At 43.9% G+C, this 19,133-nt stretch overlaps 1 protein-coding gene across 1 annotated transcript; it reads right to left on the reverse strand.

Moving 5' to 3' along the window:
• Positions 1–410: 410 nt before the first annotated feature.
• Positions 411–6,969, reverse strand: LOC145401650 (uncharacterized). Its single transcript, XM_080273841.1, has 3 exons — positions 6,841–6,969; positions 3,492–5,358; positions 411–469 (listed from the first exon to the last, which is right to left on the reverse strand). Exons 1-3 carry the CDS (start codon positions 6,967–6,969, stop codon positions 411–413), a joined length of 2,055 nt encoding a protein of 684 aa, XP_080129967.1.
• Between the last annotated feature and the right edge of the window lie 12,164 nt (positions 6,970–19,133).

Here is a 19,133-nt window from a genome sequence, read left to right on the forward strand (position 1 = left end):
GAACATATGAGTGTGTGAGGTGGGGTCTGTCTGCAACAGGGATTTGCTCTGTTACTTTTCTACCGCAATCAGACCACCACAGTCGTCTTCATTTACACACTACCTTCTATTAAACACTTCTTGCAACGAAGGCGTGGGTGTATGAGGTGTGTTTTGTGTGATAGTGTTGAATTATAAATTTCGTTTCCAAGCTTCATTAATATTTTTTTTGTTCACCTATATACACCAGATTCTCTTCACACTTCAATTCCAGCAAAGGTCTGGGTGTGTGTGGTGGTGTCTGTGTGTTGTGGGGTTCTGCTTTACCAATTCTTCTACCACATTCAAGCCAGCATCTCCTCCTCCCGCCTCCTAGACTCCCGCGCCTCCATGCACATTCTGGCTTCTTTCCTCAGCCAGTCCCTCAGTGGCTACCTCTGGCTCTCCACAGGCAGGGTGAGGATGAACCACACCGCCTTTTCATCATTGCCTGCATTTATTTTACACATGCTGTTATCTTTAGTGGAAAAGTTTCCAGAGAAGGGAAAGAAGTTGTATGCAGCCTTCATGGATTTGGAGAAAGTATATGACAGGGTGGATAGACAAGAATTGTGGAAGTATTAAGAATATTTGGCGTAGACGGGAAGCTGTTGAATGCTATGAAGAGCATGTATGAGGGTGGTAAGGCTGCAGTGCGTGTGGATAGTGAACTGAGTGAGTTTTTGTATTTGAAGGTTGGGTTGAAAAAGGGATGTGTCATGTCTCCATGGTTGTTCAGTCTGTATATGGATGGGGTTATAAAATAGGTACAAGGTAGGGCGGTGGATGTTGGAGTGGCCCTAATGAGAGAGGGCATTGTTTGGAAACTCCATGTACTGTTGTTTGCAGATGATGCTGTGTTCTTAAGTGAAGACGAAGGTGAGCTGCAAGGCTTGGTGGAGTTTGGGAGTGTGTGTAAGAAACGGAATCTAAAGGTGAATTTAGGGAAGAGTAAAGTCATGGTCTTCAAGAGAGGTGAAGTCAGTGAATGTACAGTGAGGCTGAATGATGAGGAAATGGAAAATGTGAGTACATTTAAGTACTTTGGTAGAGTGATGAGTAAGGATGGAAGTTTGGAGGATGAAGTGCTTGAAAGGGTACAACAAGGAAGAAAGGTCGCTGGTTCCTTGAAGGCAGTGATAAGAAACAGGGAAGTGAGCATATAAGTGAAGAAGTTATTACATGACAGTATTGTGATACCAACTCTAACATATGGAAGTGAAGCTTGGACGTTGTTGGAGGGACAGAAGTCAAGAGTGAGAGCAGTGGAAATGAGTTATTTGAGAGAAGCCTGTGGAGTCACATGGAGAGAGACTGACATATGAGGATGTGAAGGAGCATTGTGGTATGGATGTGGATGTGAGAGGAAGCGTTAGGAGAAACACACTGAGGTGGTTTGGCCATGTGGAGAGCATGGAGAGCGACAGAATGACGAGGAGAGTGTATGTGAGTGAGGAGGAGGGGGAGAGAGGGAGGGGAAGGCCAAGAATGAGATGGAGGGATGGAGTGGAGAGGTATATGAGAGAGGGGTGTGTGAATTGGGAGCAAGGCAGTGAAATGGTAGGGGACAAGGTGACGCGGAGGCAATTTGTTTGTGGCCACCCCGTATGGGATTAAGACGTCTGGCAATAGATAGATATATGGATAGATGCTGTTACTCAGGATATAGTGACACACACACACACACACACACACACACACACACACACACACACACACACACACACACACACACACACACACACATCAAAGGCATACTCTCAACAGTCATTTTAGAAGCTGGTGCCACATCTGGGTGCTACCGTCCTTATTAATGTAATCCTTTTTCCAATTAAATAATGGAACAGACACTTTATTTCCCTAATGCTCCATTGATTCAAATGGTTTTGGCAATTTGGAAATATGTAAGCTCTTATTTGATCACATTATCTGATACAGTTATATCGATGGTAGGAATGTTATTATAAACTGTTCAGTGACAAGTCTAGCAAATTCATGTATCGCTACCGTTATAATCTGGTGTTCATTTTAAGTCATGATATCACGATGTCGACTCAGGACGGCCCTATTCTAAATTCAAGTTTATACATTGATTTGGTGACATGCAAAAACATGCAAAAGAGAAATGCAGATAAAAAAATGAGAGATAATGAAGACTTTTATAGTGTTACGTCCCAATCCCACACTGCCACAGGCTCCAGCAGCAGTAGTTCATTATCAGAAGGACGTTGCCCCGTAAGTTGTTCTTCCTAGAGGCAGCCTTTCAGTGTACAACAACACAGAGCAGCTCAGGTGTTGTAAATAAACACTGGCATCTAAAGTTCACTGTCTTTATTTTCCAGATAATTACACTTAGTGCTTGCTAATTACACTGTTTTCAGAAGTACCGGAGCTATACAATCTTCACTGAAATTTCACTTAATGCTTGCCAACTTCACTTCACTATTTTCACAAATACCGGAGCTATACAATATTCACTGCACTGACACTGAACTTCAATCAAACTGAACTGAAAACTGATTAAAATTGCTCTAGTCTCTTCCCCATCCTTATATAAGCTTCCTATACTCTAGACTGATCTACAACTTTTTCAAAGTTTTCGTGGACTCTCGAAGGAGCAACTGTTACAAGAGTTACCAACCCGGAGACATCCAAAATATGCCAGAGTTTTCTTACACTGCATACGACTTAAATATTTAGCATACAAACTGAGATAAAATTACATTATTTAACAATCATGTAAAAAAAAAAAAAAAAAAACAGAAAAGGAGCATAAAATGTATTCCATAACTTTACAAAATACCTCAGCTTACAAATAGCAAGCTAACTGGCAACTCTGACTTGTAACTGAAAAATCTGAGAAATACTGAAAAACCTTCCAGTACTTTCTATCTAGCAAATCCCGCTTCTCAACATTACCCCCTCGCTAATCCCTTGTCCCGACAATACTACACAACGTATACAAACATAACCGTTAATCTTAATGAAACATCTAATTATACACAAAATAAACCTTCAACTATGCCGCATCCGACAACGTCCATGCTCCTCCACACAGTCCACTCCTCCTGAGATGGAATGGAATGGAGTATGAAGTTTAGGCCAAAGGCCAAGCACTGGGACCTGAGAGGTCATTCAGCGCTTTGATGAGTGAGATATGAAAGATGATAGTTTAAAAGAATGAGTATACAAATAGAGAAAACTGCTACACAATAATCATGCAACTAAAATTCGTTGGTAAAATGAAAACAGATATAGACAGCAAGCCCTAAAACATAACTATAACACTAATCACAGCTTGCAGTATAGCCCTGTCTCCTTTAAAAACGTCATAAGGCTAGAAACATTTGCCCTGTTACCTAAAACAACTGATAGGGATCCCCTATTTGTTAAAAATTTCACCCGAGAAAGGGCATAGGTCAGACAGTCCAATAAGATATGCCTGCAAGTTATTGTGAGATGACAGAAGTCACACTGAGGTGGGACCCCTCGGTCCAAAAGGAACCCATGAGTCAAACGCGTATGGCCAATTCGCAGCCTAGTCAACCTCGTCTCCAAACCCCGACAAGCCTGAGAAGAGGATGACCAGGCATAGACCGAAGGCTGTATCTCTTTATACTTCGAGTTGTTGGCCAGGGAGGGGAAAGCCCATCTCGCCTGCCACTCAGACCAAACAAAGTTATGGATAACTGTCTTCAAATCAGAATAGGGAACCTTATTATACCCAACAGAAGGAAGACAACATGCTGATTTTGCCTCTTTATCAGCAAACTCTTTCCAATAGAGACCAACATGTGACGGTATCCAGCAGAACGAAACAAATTTATACCTTGCAGCCAGGTGCCAAAACCAAGACTGAATCTTCTTTATTATAGGGTGGAATGTATTAAACTGCTTAATGGCGGTCAAGCTTCCATAGGAGTCTGAATATATTATAAACGTCTTTCTCGGCATTGAGTAAGCCGCTTCAAGAGCCTTCTCCATTGCAGTTAGTTCAGCAGTGAGAACAGAGGCATTGTTTGAAAGCCATCCAAGATGTACACCCCCTTTATGGACAACAGCACAGCCTACACCAAGGGGTGACTTTGAGCCATCAGTATACAACTTTACTGAGTCCCTGTGGTGAAGGTCATGGCGCAAAAACTTTGATTTAGTTTCTTCATCTGAAGAGGTTTTCCTACATATGGTTTTGGGACACACATTAGGTTCCGGAATGAGCCAATAAGGGAGATTGCTGTAGCTTACTGGTTCAATTTTTTGCTCCCTCAGCGATGCGCCACCCACGGGTAACATGCGAATCTGGAATGGTATAGAGGCTCTTGGACCACAGAACTTAGACATGTCACACTGCAGCAGAACATCAACACAAGGATTGGTGTAGCGATTGCTCTTAATTCGCGCAATGTAGTGAAGCCCTAACTCATGCCTACATAAGTCCAGAGGAAGCTGATCTGTATCTACATATAAACTCTCCACAGGGGAAGTGGAGAAGGCACCCGAGCACAGTCGTAGACCCGTATTGTGGAGCACATCAAGCTTATGAAGTTTAGTCTTACATGCAGAGGAATAAATTTGGCAACCATAGTCAATCTGTGACTGGCACAAAGAGTTGTAGAGCCTGAGAAGGGAGTTCCTATCAGCACCCCAATCAAAACCAGAGACCACCCTAAAGATATTCAATGATTTCTTGACTTTAAGCTTCAGATAATCAATGTGCTGTGACCAAGAGAGACGTGACTCAAAGATCATGCCCAGAAACTTAACCTCCTTCTCAAAAGGGATGATGTCATTGTTTAACTTTAAGTGTGGGACAACCTCCTTGCGTATGCTTCTAGTGAAGCTGACTGCAACAGTCTTGGAAGGTGAAAAGCAAACACCATTATCATCAACCCAACGACAAATAGTATTTATGGATTTTTGAAGGTGATGACTAATCTCGAATGCGTCATAGCCAGACACACAAATTGCCACATCATCAGCATACAGGAAGCCCAACATGAAGCGGGAAATCTGATCGATAGCCACAGCAAAACAGGTGACGCTAAGAATGCTGCCTTGGGGAACACCCTCCTCTTGCTTATAAGGGCTGGATACAACATTTCCAACACAAACCTTAATGTAATGTTCCAACAAGTAGGAGCGGATAAAACGAAGCATATTTCCCTCTATGCCATATCGAGACAGCTGAAGAAGAATACTAGTGTGCCTGGTTGTGTCGTATGCCTTCTCAAGGTCAAAGAACACCCCAATAGTCTGACAATGGTTGGCAAAGCTTTGCTGGATTTTATTTGAGAGGATCAGGAGGGGTTCTAGTTTCGAACGGTTCTTCCGAAACCCAAACTGGTAGGGAGAAAGCATCTTTTCAGATTATAAGTACCACACTAACCTTGCATTAACTAGCTTTTCCATCATACAAACACAGCTGGTTAGTGCAATAGGCCTATAAGTGGTAGCCAAAAGGGGATTTCTGTTTAGCTTGCTGACGGGAATAATGAGGGAAACTCTCCAACTAGCAGGAAAAATGTCAGTTTCACAAATTTTGTTAATGATCTTTAGGAGGAACTTCGTAGCCACAGCAGGCAAATTTGTGAGCATTGAATAAAGGATGTTGGCCTCACCTGGAGACGTAGAGGTAATCGATGACAAAACGTCTTCCAGTTCCCGAAGTGTGAACGGAGCATTATAGGCAGCATTGCAAGAAGATGGAGAAGGTAGAGGCATGGCAGGAATACCATTCCCTGATATCAGAGAGGACTTGGAGACATCAACAAAATGCCTCCCTAAGGTTTCACCTAACCTCACCAGGATCAGTGAGGAGGTCGCCACCTATTTTCAGTGTCGGGTTGGGAGATGGGATAAATTTGCCGGAAAGCTTCCTAATTTTCCTCCATATAACCCTAGCGGCAGTCTTGAAATTAATTCTGTTGATGTAAGATATCCAAGAGTCCCGCTTAGCCTTTCGAAAGTAGTGATGCTGCTTTGCCATGGCACGTTGGTAAATTTGGTGTGTGGCAGCTGAGCCACTGGTCTTATAACGCCGATAACATTTCCTTGTAATTTTCCTTAGTATGGCACAGGTTTTATTCCACCAGGGGACCGCAGGTCGATGCGGTTTACCTTTTGACATAGGGATGGCCACACGGGCACTGCCCATAATTGCAGCAACAAAATAATCATAGGCTTCCAAGTGACTAGAGAAGGACTCGAAAGGCCTAGCCAGAAGTATACCATTTTTATAATTCAACCAATCAGCCTCCCGACCCCTGCACCTAGGAGAGGAATGAGCAGGGACATTTTCACACACTTTAAATGGACTGGGTAATGATCGTTTCCATTCAGGAAAGGATTTACTGACCAATGATAATCCATAAGGATGGAGGGAGAACACAAGTTCAAGTCAATAGCGGAGGAATCTCCACTACAGACATTGTGGTAAGTCATAGACCCATCATTGTAAACTGAGATATTATGCAATTGGAGTATGTCACCTATAATCCTCCCACCAGCATCCAAAATTGTGCCACCCCTTTGTGGATTATGGGCATTAAAGTCCCCAAGAACGAGAATGGGGACATGAAGCTGACGGATTAAGTCTTCAATGTCCTGCTCACTGAAACCACCACCAGGTGGAAGATACAAGGAGCATATCGTGAGCGAATATTCCAATACAACCGTAACAGCAACAGCTTGGAGAGTTGTCTGCAACTGAACAGAAGAGAGCTGCAAGGACCTGTGAACAATTATTGCTGCACCCCCATGCGCCCTATTTCCTGGAGGAGGGGGAGACCCGTGAAAGACATAATTCAATCCAGGATTGTATACCTCAGAGCCCAACATGGTCTCCTGGAGACAAACGATACCTGGATCAAAGTCATGCATCAGAACTTTTAGTTCCTCAGACCTAGAGTAAAGACCCTTACAATTCCATTGCAGGATGTCAGAATGGAACATTACCTCCTAACATCAGAAGCCCCAACCTTTCCATTATGTGGTTGGGAAGATGAAGGCACATGTTCGGTATCACGGTTCAATGACAGACGACGGCTCCTCACGGACTTGTCAGCATCAGATTTGGTGACTGGAAACTTAGAAGTTTCAGACGAAACAGACACAGGTTTTTGTCACCTCAGGAGGGGATGGACAACTGTTCAGATGCTACAGGGGGGTCAGAGACAGAAGGTAAAGGAGAGACATCCATCGAATGGTTGTCGGCTGGACAGTCCTTATCAAGATTTGAGAAGTTATTGGTTAGTGGAATACCACCAGTATCCGTAGGGGGAGAACAGTTCCGAGATCTCTTAGAATGGGGAGGACAAGTGAAGTCATTGTCAGCCTTTGCATTCGTTGTACAAGAGTGCTGCCTCACAGAGGGAGCAACCAAACTTTGCTTTCTGCTTGACTTTGAAGGACGAGGTGACAACGACATTGCTCGAGAGTGCTTCCCCACAGAGGGAGCAACCGCACTCCACTTACTGACGGCCATTGAAGTACGAGGTGACAATGACTGGGCAGAGGACGACTGAGAAAAGGAGGGACCCTTACCAGAGACAACACCAGTACCACGAAGGGCTTGGGATGAATGCAAATCTGAAGTTGGAAGACCAACAGAAGACTTGTCACCAGAAGCTGGAAGAGGCTTAGCAGGTGACTAAGGGTTATTCTGCTTAGTGCTGCTAGTAGTAGTGCGAGGAAGTTGAGGGGACTGTCCGTCAGAACGATGGGATCAAAACCCTTGGACGATACTTGAAAATTTGGAGCTAGGGTGTTTGTGGGCCGTCAACAACGGATGCTGAGCGCTTCCATAGCTAATATGCTCATTATCTGCAAGCGGAATGATTTCCTGCTCTAACTAGTACAGTACGCATATTTTTGAATTCGGAGAGTGATCACCACCACAATGCTTGCAGAACTTAGAGTTAGAGCATGATTCAGGGTCGTGACTGAGAGAACAAAAGAAGCATATCTTCTGACTTTTGCAGGAGTCCTTCACATGACCATATTCGAAACAGTTATAACATTGTGTTGGCCTACGGTGAAACTTCTTGACATGAAATCTCAGATGTCTGATTTTGATGTAGTCCGGCAGATGAGGTGATGAAAATGTCAGACAAATAGCGGAATTTGTGTCTTTCAGCTTCTTTACCTCAATTACATTTGCAGGACAATGACGCAGTATCTCTTCATCCTTAAAGTCACAAAGATCACTGCTGTAAATGACTCCTTTAGCAGTGTTGAAGGTTTTCTGTAGGAAGACAGACTGAAGAACCGAGTCAGGAGATGGAATAAATTTAGACAAAAGGGCGGCCTGTGTGTCATTCCCCGCTTTAATTAACAAATTCCTCCCATGCCTCTTTAAATTCCCCTCAGGGATTTTTCCTATTTTCTTCTCGAGGCATTCAGATCCTTTGATAAAATTGGTGAGTCCGTCCTTATGTGGGGCAACATGCCAGTATGGCCTAAGAATGTCTCTAGGAATGTCAGGAATGCCGTCATCATCCTCAAAAGGCTTTGGTATGAAGTCAAAGTCATCGTTAGACAGATTTGCTGCACTGGAAAGTTTAGCCTTGCATCTAAGTGACGCTGTACCTTCATCTATAGGTCAAAGAGCAGCCAATGCAGAAGTGCTCTCACAGAAGGTAACGTAAGCATCAAATGAAGCTCCATCCTCACAGAATATCAACTTTATCCTGCTCATGACACCAAAAGGCCTCATGCCAGCATAAAGAGTATCATATGCTATTGTTTCCCAGATTCTGGCACAGAAAAGCACCCTTAAATGCGGGTTGTCAAGGGCAGGAGACTCAAACATCTGGCCGCCTTCCAGACGAGCACCAAATTCGGGGGGAGTAGTAGTCATGAATATAAGAAAAAACCTTCATTACCCCACCCCTCCACCCACCATGGAGCCCAACAAGGGGAGGTCAGATGCCAGGGAAAAGACCACTGGCGACCCCAGAGGTAGTGGGAGAGTATACACAGGTAACCACTGGGAGACCCGGACGAGGGTGACCCCAGGACGATAGGAGCCACCAGGCCCCCCAGTGCCCAATTAACCCTAGCCAATGCATGACCAGCCGATTGACCTGGTCGGGCCCAACCAGGGTGCACCGTGCAGCATCGCTTAACCTCCAGGACTCCCGTCTCCCAGAGTTGCGGGACGTCACGCATGGCAAACACATGGGGAGGCAACAGTCCCGCCCTAGATGGCAAGTGGGCAGGGACTAGCATCACCAGCAGACCTCCTCCACCAGTGATGTAGGGGGTGCTTTAGTCCACGACACTGACAAATGCTGAACCCTACAAAGGTAGGCATGCCTCCAAAGTAGGTGGCACTGCCAGCCACGCTTCAAGCCCCACCACCACATCAAGGTGACCCCCCTCAGCGGGGCCTCCTGGGATGTCTTGGTCCTCTTCCTGGTTCACTTATTCCATTGGGAAACTGTCACCATTCTCTTGTACTCCAGCTCCTTGATCCTCCTCAACGTCCTCGGCTGGGGTGATCATGATTCCTCGGAGATATCCCAGCTGTACTGTACTGTCCTAGCTGATGATACTGCCACAGACGATTCATGTGTACCACTTTTGGGCGAGACTTCCTGCCTCCCCGAATCTCATATGTTACGTCTGATAGGCGGTCAAACACAGTCTAAGGCCCAGCCCATGTGCTCTGCAGCTTCAGTGACTGTCCTTTTTTCCAGTGAGTATTGTATATCCAAATTTTGTCACCATCCTTGAAGTTCACCTCACTTGCCTTGGCATCATACTTGCGCTTCATCACTTCATCTGAAAACTCAAGGGCTCCTCGCACTTGATGCTGTACCTCAGCCAGCCTTTCCTGAAGATACTTTGCATAGCTGGAGGTGTCTGTAGGCAGCTCCTCGCCAGGTGGTCTTCCCATTAACAACTCAACAGGTAAACGTAACTCGTGGCCCAGCATCAGTTTTGCAAGGGTCTAGCTGGGATGGCATATCGGGATGCAGACCAAAATGCCATCAACAATGAAAGTGATTTCTGGTCTCATTTCGTCTGTCCCTGTACACAGCACTTGGTCAGTTCGTGTCGCAGGGTCTAGTTGAATTTCTCCACCATGCCATCTGACTGTGGTCTTAGTAGGGTCGGCCTGCTCTTGTTGATCCCTAGTAGCTTGCTGCTCTCATGGAACACAGCAGACTTGAGGTTTCTACCCCGGTCTGAATGTAGCTCCTGTGGCATTCGAAAATGACAGAAAAACTGGTCAACCAACACCTGAGCAAGTCACAGCCTCTTGATCTGGGATGGCATATGCTTCTGGTCACTTCGTGAAGAAGTCCATGGCGACACATATATACCGGTTTCCTCTTTCAGTCAATGGCAAAGGTCCAGCAATGTCCACCATGACTCTTTCCATCAGTGCACCCATTTAGTACAGCAGGAGATGGACGCAACCGTGTTTCTTGGGTCCCTTCATAACACAACATACATCTCAGGCCTGATACCATTCTTCATCATCCTGACACATGCCAGTCCAGTAAAACCCTTGTTGCTGCCAGCTTAGAGCTTTCTTCACTCCCAGGTGCCCTCAAGTGATCTCGTTATGGGACTCATTGAAGATCCCAGACCTCATTTCTTCAGAATCACCAGTTTCCAATACTTGCCGAGGCCATCGGGTGTCTCCCACTGATGCTCCAGTAGTCCATTGTTCAAAGGAAGAAGGTCCCATTGCCTCCAGTAGCTTTTAGTCACAGGGCTAAATCTGGAAACCTCTTTCCAAGATGGTCACACTGTATTCTGCTGTAGCCACTTTAGCACCGGTTGTACTGTAATTCTGCATCCTCCATCTGCATCCTCTTCAGATCTTCTTCAGCTGCACTGGTCCTGTCACTATAGTACAACGGCATTTCTTGCTAAAGATTCCCATTCCTGATACATTGCATACCGTCTGTTCTTCCGTCGTTATGCACACTATAAATAATGATTCTCTCGCATTTCCTCAGCAGTGGGGCTTCTTGGGAAAAACTGGCTGGTTGTTGCCTCTTGTCATCATGCGTTACTAATTCACCCTCATCCTTCTCGTCTCCTGCAGCCTTCTTCTTGCCGTCATTTCATATGGACAATCATAGCTGAAGTGTCCCACCTCACCATATATCCAACACAGATTTGTTGCAATCGTGAGTTTCCCTGCACTGTTTGGTTCTTGCTCCTTCTTCCATTTGTAACAATCCTCCTTTTCATGTCCTGGCTTCCAGCTGAACTAGCAACCTACTCTGGTCTTCTCCTGTTCCCTCTTCCACTTGTACCAGTCCTCTTTCCTATGTTGAGGCTTTTCATAGTGTCAGCAAATTTTTCTGCTTCATGGACCTGCCTCTTTCTTGCTTTGAATCATGCACTACGACTTGCCAGAAAAGTGGACATACTGCACAGGATGAAGACTCAAATTCTACAGCCCTGACATGTGCTTCTTGCGTGCTTCTGGGTGTGCCTGCCTCACTTCCACTTTCAATCCTGCATTATCAAGAGCATCGATGAATTGGTCCTTCAGAAGAATAGCCAACAGGTTAAGTGCTACTCCAGGGTATGCCTTGTATGCCATATTCTCGAAGTCATGAGCAGGCCTTTTAACCCCTACACACCAGGGGTTTTCTAATGTTGCACGCTCCTCCCCTATGGGGTATATCTGTGATGGAAAAAAATATCCTTACTTCAAACCCTAATATCTGCCAAACTATAACAGAGAAAAAATTAAAGATACATAAGACTCACCAACTCTTCCTCATTCAAATGAAAGTATCCCCACATCTTCAGGTGGTCCCGTTGATGAGTATGGATAAGTTAAAGTTCAAAGGGTGGCAGGAAGACGCTTGTAGCTATACACATCAACTGGCGTTGCTCTGCACCCAAAATCGTGATGGTTACACACGTCAACCAGCGCGCAGGGGTTAAGGACTCGTCTCGAGCTCATACACGGGTCCAGAATCTTGCTCAATAAACCTCAGTCTGGTATATGGTCCCATCTCTGCACTCCAGTACTTCTACTAGAATTGATAACTGTTCCTCCCTTCACTGACATCTGGCCCAGAATTTCCATTGTGCAATCCTTGAGGCTAGTAGAAAGCTGCACTGCCCTCTGCCTATCATCCCAACCATTCTGATCAGTAAGTAATTCAAACTGTGCACTGTAAGCCTCCCAAGATACTCTACCATCAAAGTATTTTCTGAAGTTTATTTTTAATTGTATCTCCATTATAGCCATGCACTTCACCGGTTTGGGGCCTAAAAACTAGGACTTAAAACTTCTGTATTCTGATTATCAACCCTGTAATGCTACCTTTGCTACCTTTAGGTGCTTGGGATCCGTCAAGATCCACAATACACTGTCCATTCTTGTCATATGCTCCTGTACAGTAATCTGAGGCCCAGCAGTGCAATATTTCTCTACAATCTCAATTTTTTCACTAATTATCGTCACATGGTCGCCTACATGCTTCAATTAGTTATCTACATGCTGTCTGCACTCCATCACTAGTCCCTCACAAATCTTCAGCTGGTTGTCTATGTGCTGTCTGCACTTCATCACATGGCCGACTACTTCAAACCTTCTGCTAGCATAGCTCAGCATATACTTCCTCCTCCAATAGTTGCTGCTCTTCCTTCATTTCCCCCATGAAAGCATCTAGCTGTCCTTGCATCCTCAGTTGCAATTTCTTCTGTTGCTTCTGTAATGCCTATTGAAGATGTTCCTCTTTGCATTGCACTTTGATTTAATTTTATGCCTGTAATTGTCCTTGCAATTCTTTCTGTCCTTCATTCTGTGCTTGTAGTTGTTCACTATGTGCTTGTAATTGTACACCTTGTGCTAGCAATAGCTTTTTAACTGCAGCCAGCGATGCCTCCTCATGCCTTGCATGGCCTCGTGTTTGTACTCCTTCTAATATCCATGTCGAAGGTTAGACTCACTCGTTCGTTTCGTTTGTTCGTTTCGCTATTAAAGGTCCAACATGCTTGCATGTGTCGGACTTGGTCACCTAATGGCGGCTCTCCATGCTGCATGATCCATTGCAGCCTCCCTGTTCAATCCCTTATCCCTGAGGTCACACTTAACCCCTTAACCGAGGGGCATCACTTTCGTGATGCTTGGGAGCAAGGAATCATACCACGGGGCATCGCTTTTGTGATTCTGTGTTATTTTGAATTCACCCGGGCTTCCAAGTGGGGGCTTGTATCATCTATCAGTACTGCCAATGTCCAACACTAGTCAGCACTCCTAATCTCATCTGTACTCCCATCCATTGTTGACAATTTAGCCATTTCTCCCCGTTCTTGACTCCCCTCCCTACCCCCCCTCCATTACCCTATCCTCTCGCCTGCCCGGCCGTGCTACACTAAGTAAATCTTCCCTGGAACTTTTCACTGATTTCATCCATTGAAATAAGCCCTATGTCCTATTCTTATACCAAATAATATATACAAGAAAGAAATAAGGCAAGTGAGAGTGCTATACACCTGGAATTGGCTAATTATCACCTGACAACACCTCACGTGCACTCGTTCGCTAATTTTCGCTGTTTTTTTCCCCTTGATATATGCCATATAATCTGTTTTCGTAATAAATATACATGTAAGGAGGGAAGGGAGAAGCCTAAGTGATATTTACATTCACCTGGAACTACCTAATTTATAATGTATTGTCTAGATTTCCTGCCAATCATTTGAGTGCTAAACATAGCTGTTTCAAGAGCTAACATTGAAAGCACTGAATATCCCCTATGTAGGCCTCTACCCCGGCCCTCCGTTATCAGTTTACTCTCATCTTCTGAAGTGGGAGTACGTATGTTTCTTCTTGCTGACTTCAAGGACTTTTTCACCCCCATGCAAAGGGCCCTGTGACCTTTACCCCCTACTAAACCTCGTGTGGAAAGAGGTAAAGGGCTGACAATTGATAAAAGAGTGACTACGATCTTTCTATTGAGTAAAACAGTGCAAGTGGAATTGTAAATAATGTGTAAATAATGTGTAAACAGCAAGTGAAAGTAATGAATGTAAATATACGTGAACAATGGAAAATAGTTTTATAAGTTACTTCAAGTGACAGTGCATAACACAGTGTAAATATAATAGAAATGTAAATAACGTAAATAAAATAGAGAACGTAAATAGAAATGTAAATGAGTAGTATTATAAGAATACGAGTATATACCCTAGAAGTAATGAAAGTGAAAGTTTCACTATAGCATGTCTGAATGCTATGAGTTATGAGAGTGAAGATGAAAGTGACATTCACTCTCAATGCTAGTATACAGGACGAGAAAGTGAATGCTACGTATTTTACTGAAAGAAATTGAATCCTTACAGTGACAATAAACTAATACTACTGAAGGAAACTTATGGATAAAGACTGTATATATATATATATATATATATATATAAGTGTTATATAGTAATAGAAATATAAAGTGTGAGGGGTTTTATGAATAATAAATGACAGAGTGCCTAGAGCGAACTAGCGCAAGTGCGACGATCAGACGCGCTCGTAATTTCCATTGCTTTCACAGTGTTTTTTTTTTTAGTATGGATCCCAAACTACTTGAAAATTGTAGAATAGTGTTTATAGTATTTGTATCTGGCTGTGGTAATCATATTACGGGCTGTCGGGAAGTGTAAAGTGGAGACTTCGTTACCCTACTTCAGAGGTCTCCACAAGTCCTACGGTAACCGACGAAAGCTCAACAATCATTCCAGGAGAAAGCTGAAGGTATGTGCCATAAGCATATGTAATTTTATTATTCTAGGACTAATAACTGATTTTTGGCAAATATTTTTTGAGAGTCTGTCGGAGCCCAAATAACCCCGCGGGACACGCAAGTCATTGGTAAACAAGCCCGCTGTGTAGGGGTTAATGACCTTGTCCCATGTCTTTCTCGGTCTACCCCTCACAACCCCACCCCCAGTATTAACACTTCTAACCTTCCTCACCCACTTATCATCCCCCTACCTCTCCACATGTCCAAACCATCTCAATCTACCTCTCCTCATCACAACACCAACACACTCCAGTCCCATCCTACCTCTCAACTCTTCCATTGTAAACTCACTGCACCACTTTAAGATCCCACTTCTGACACTGCTGTTACATCCCTGTCCCACACCGCCACAGACTCCAACAGCACTAGTTCAGCACAAGAAGGACGTTGCTAATTGAACTGTTCTTCCTAGAGGCAGCCTTTCAGGTGTACAACACCACTGAGTGTAATGATTTGAAATTTTATTCACCAGTGTAACGCAGGAAATTTTTAGCAATTATGGAGAATGGGGTAGTGTGATCTTATTAGAGTTTATGGGAAATGTGGTAGCGTGATCTTATTAGAGGGTTTATGGGAAATGTGATAGCATGATCTTATTTGAGAGGGTTTATGGGAAATGTGGTAGCGTGATCTTATTTGAGAGGGCGTGAGTAGTTAGATATTAGCACACCTTGCGGGCCACTCGGTCTCGTCTGGCTTAGAGGATAGCAAAACTCGAATTCGAAGTAACTTAACCTAAGATTTACTAGGCATTAAGAAGTGAGACAGATTACTCTTCATACTGTGCATGAACCCAAACGAAATAATAATGAGGATCTACATCACTAGAAATATGAAACTTTACAAGCTAAGTTAATGCTGAAAGAATACTGATACACGTGGACATATTAATCCCGTGGGCACAGTTGGACTCGCGGGAATATTCAAAGAATACTGATACACATGAATATATTTATCTCGTGGTCACAGTGGGACTCTCGTGAAGATTCAGAGATTACTGGTACAGATGATTATATTAATCCCGTGGTCACAGTTGGACTCTTCAGGAAGATTCAAAGATTATCACCAAGATATTCTCTTAAGATTAAACTTGTATAACTCAAGAATCGTATGCAGTAAAGTTACAGTAATTATATGAAGTGATTAAATGGATCAGCTGATATAATCGTTACTTAGGCTACATGAATTAGGGGAAAAGGAGGGAGTGATTGTGTCAGGCGTTTTGGCAGTGGTTTGAATGGACAATCTCTGTAATGATGGAGAGTGGAGCGGCATCTTGTTAATCACTACAAGAGGGATCAAGGGAAATATCACCAATTTAACTTACGTATATGAGGACTTATCACACGAGGGAAAGAGGTGGGGGGTGAGAGTTTGTGCACTAACCTGTAACGATGAAGAGTGAAGCAGCGTCTCATTGCTTGGAGCGGCTCTCCCCGCCTTTTATAAGCATCAACATAATGTTCAGGAATCTGCTAAAACTTTAACTGCTTACTTTGTAATAATCTGTTTCCACTACAACTCCAAAGAATACGAGACGTACGTTTGCACTCAATGTACGGATATAAATGACATACAATGTTAAATTTTTGTACTAAGCATGAAGGAACTTTAATCATAGTGAAGCCAAATCAGTTAGGAATCAGAACAGTTTTATTACTTATGTCAGATTTTATGCCTAAGTGACTGCAAACATGACTCAGTAACATGAATTTCGCGCTTCTCAAATGACTGTTATCAGCAATCTTACTTCAGACCTTCTCAATTCACCACTGCATAGTTCAAGAGGGGAATATTATTATTCAGCAGGTAAATCTCAAGATCAGAATACGAAGGTGGACATTCGCGATTTTTAATCCCTACTAAACTTCCGCGGTTATACTTCTTTGTTAATAACAGTTGGATCACTATATATAAACAACCCGCCCCCTCCCGACCACTTTTCCACCACTGACTCCCCCAGTCCTGAACATTTTTGGGAAAATTTTTTTTTGGCTTAAACCTCCGCTTTTGGTGAAAAACATCAAAAAAATCATAGAGAAATCGCTCACTGAGGTTTAAAATACTCGATACAGGTAGCAGTACCTCCTCACCTTACAGTGTTTTCTATCAGGTTGGCTGCAAAGAAAACGAGTTCTATGGGAGGGTAACCATTCCACACCACTCATAGACGGTATTTATTTATTTATTTGGTACGAATTTATATGTAGTACAAGAGTATATTGGTTTTCACACAGTAATATTGGCACTATAAGCATTGTTTCACTCACGAATCACATCAACATACCTGACCTTTTTTGGCGACATTACCTGATTATCATTTCTGACTGTTTCTTCCTCTAATGCTATGTAAAGTTTGTCCTCCACATTGTCACTGATTGGGGAATCACTCTGGCCCTGAATTTCATACCGTGGCACGACATATCCTTACTGGCCAGGTCACTGGTAACAGGTGAATTGCCGAGACAACGCCATGCGGGGGGGGGGAGGTCATGCTAGGTAAGGCATTGTCCCTGCCTGGCATCTTGTAGAGGAAGGTGTCCCGTGTATACGTACCACAAATCACCCGCGAAAATTAAAAATTGTGCAAATTAGGGATCTTGCAATAGATTCATGTTTATGTACGTCAGTGGGATTGGCAGTGACAACATGTGTGGACGTTCATTCACGTCAACAGAACGTGTCGGATTAATCATATTCACACCAATACTCAACTTGGTATTATCAATAACAGAATCATGCTCACATTATATCAATAAAGACTAAACTTAAATATTGAACTCAACGGTTAAATCATGAACCGTACAGACTATATTTATAATATTACCAAAGCTTAATTACAATACTAACTTATACTAACTTACACTACTACTTAAAATTATGGTACTACACGGGTCCTTTCTCCGGAAAAAAAAAATAACATCGGAAGTCAACATTCAAACCATTCATCTACATTTCCTAGGGACATGTGTGCAGATCGAACGGACTTACCAAATTTGACTGCAAACATGACTCTATGAACAAAGATTTCCCTAACTTTTCCTCCAATAAGTGTCACCTGTCGGTCTACAAGTAAAAACACGTACCCCAGGGAGTCGCTTCTCTGTCACGGTAAACTCTCCAAACCCAGTGATGAGGTGTGCCCAAGCCAACCTCCTGTCTGGGTGGCAACATTGTCGTCTCACCTGGACTAACCTGTACTCTCGCTGCCAGGATTGTCCCAAGGGTGCTATCCATTCACATAACCTACGGACTAATCGCATTCTCACTCTCATCCTTTCATTCTTATGCTTTCAGCTCTCCACCTAGCAGTTAACGAGCACCTTTCGGGTCCTGAAGTCACTGTTTCACCCTAGACCGTGTCAACTGTAACTTGAGGGATAGGTGCACACTGCCTCCCGAAGTAAGGTAACCTTCCCGCTGAAGTGGGCCTTGCCAAATACCCCAACTCTTGTGAACTCTCGACACAAAATGAAACTCTCTGAACTCTCACTGTCACTGTCACTAGTCAGCCAGCCCGACCCACACACATCTCACTAACCATCTCTTAACTTAATCCTGCAGTAACCAGCTTCGACACTCAACATTCTTCAGCAAGTCTCCAGGGAGGGCGTCTCTCACGGGGTGGTAATTGTTCATCAATCAGATCAGGTTCAAAGGCCACTTCCAGGGGTTCTAAGAGCCACTCTTCACTTCTATAACTGGACTTCACTTGCCCTGCGACTTGTTGTACCCTTTTCCCTGTGAACACATTCTCTACCACGTACACACTTCCGTTCATCAACACTTCCACTACATGGTACGGACCATCCCATTTCACATTAAGTTTTCAACACGTACCAGGTGCCACAGTTTCCTTCTTAATCCACACAAGGGTTCCAACTCCAACCGTTTGATTTTTCCGCCTTCGGTTTGCCACGTCTATATACAGACGAATCATCTTCTGGTGCGTTTCACAAATGAGATCATGGGCAACAGCCATCTCGTCTTCCTCACCGTCAACAGACGGTAAGGAAACACCGATCAGCCTAGGTGGATGGCGAGAGAAAAAGGCAAAGTAGGGTTGCTGTCCTGTGGATATACAGACTGCCTGATTCATAGTGATCTGACATGGCTGGAGTAGTTGGGGCCATCGGAGAGGATGGCCCTGACATAGGGCAGAGAGGACTGACATCAGGGTCCGATGCATCCGCTCGGTGACACCATTCCCTTGGAGATGATAGGGGTCGTGTAGTAGAGGGTAATTACATGTCGCTGGCAGAATCGCTGAAAGTCTTTGCCAATGAACTCGCCTCCGTTGTCCAGGACGATACTGCGAGGTGTGCCATAGTCTGCCAC

This window comes from Coenobita brevimanus, chromosome 56 (genome assembly GCF_032717465.1).
Source record: "Coenobita brevimanus isolate Jiangsu-jjx chromosome 56, ASM3271746v2, whole genome shotgun sequence".
Classification (NCBI taxonomy): domain Eukaryota; kingdom Metazoa; phylum Arthropoda; class Malacostraca; order Decapoda; family Coenobitidae; genus Coenobita; species Coenobita brevimanus.

Excerpts from the sequence above, each read along its gene's own strand:
- LOC145401650 (XM_080273841.1), bottom strand. The coding sequence starts at position 6,969 with ATGTTCCATTCTGACATCCTGCAATGGAATTGTAAGGGTCTTTACTCT. Across the intron at positions 5,359-6,840 it reads AGACCATGTTGGGCTCTGAG|TTTGGGTTTCGGAAGAACCG; the intron begins GTATACAATCCT and ends TCTCCCTACCAG. Across the intron at positions 470-3,491 it reads CCGAGGGGTCCCACCTCAGT|GCAATGATGAAAAGGCGGTG; the intron begins GTGACTTCTGTC and ends AAATAAATGCAG.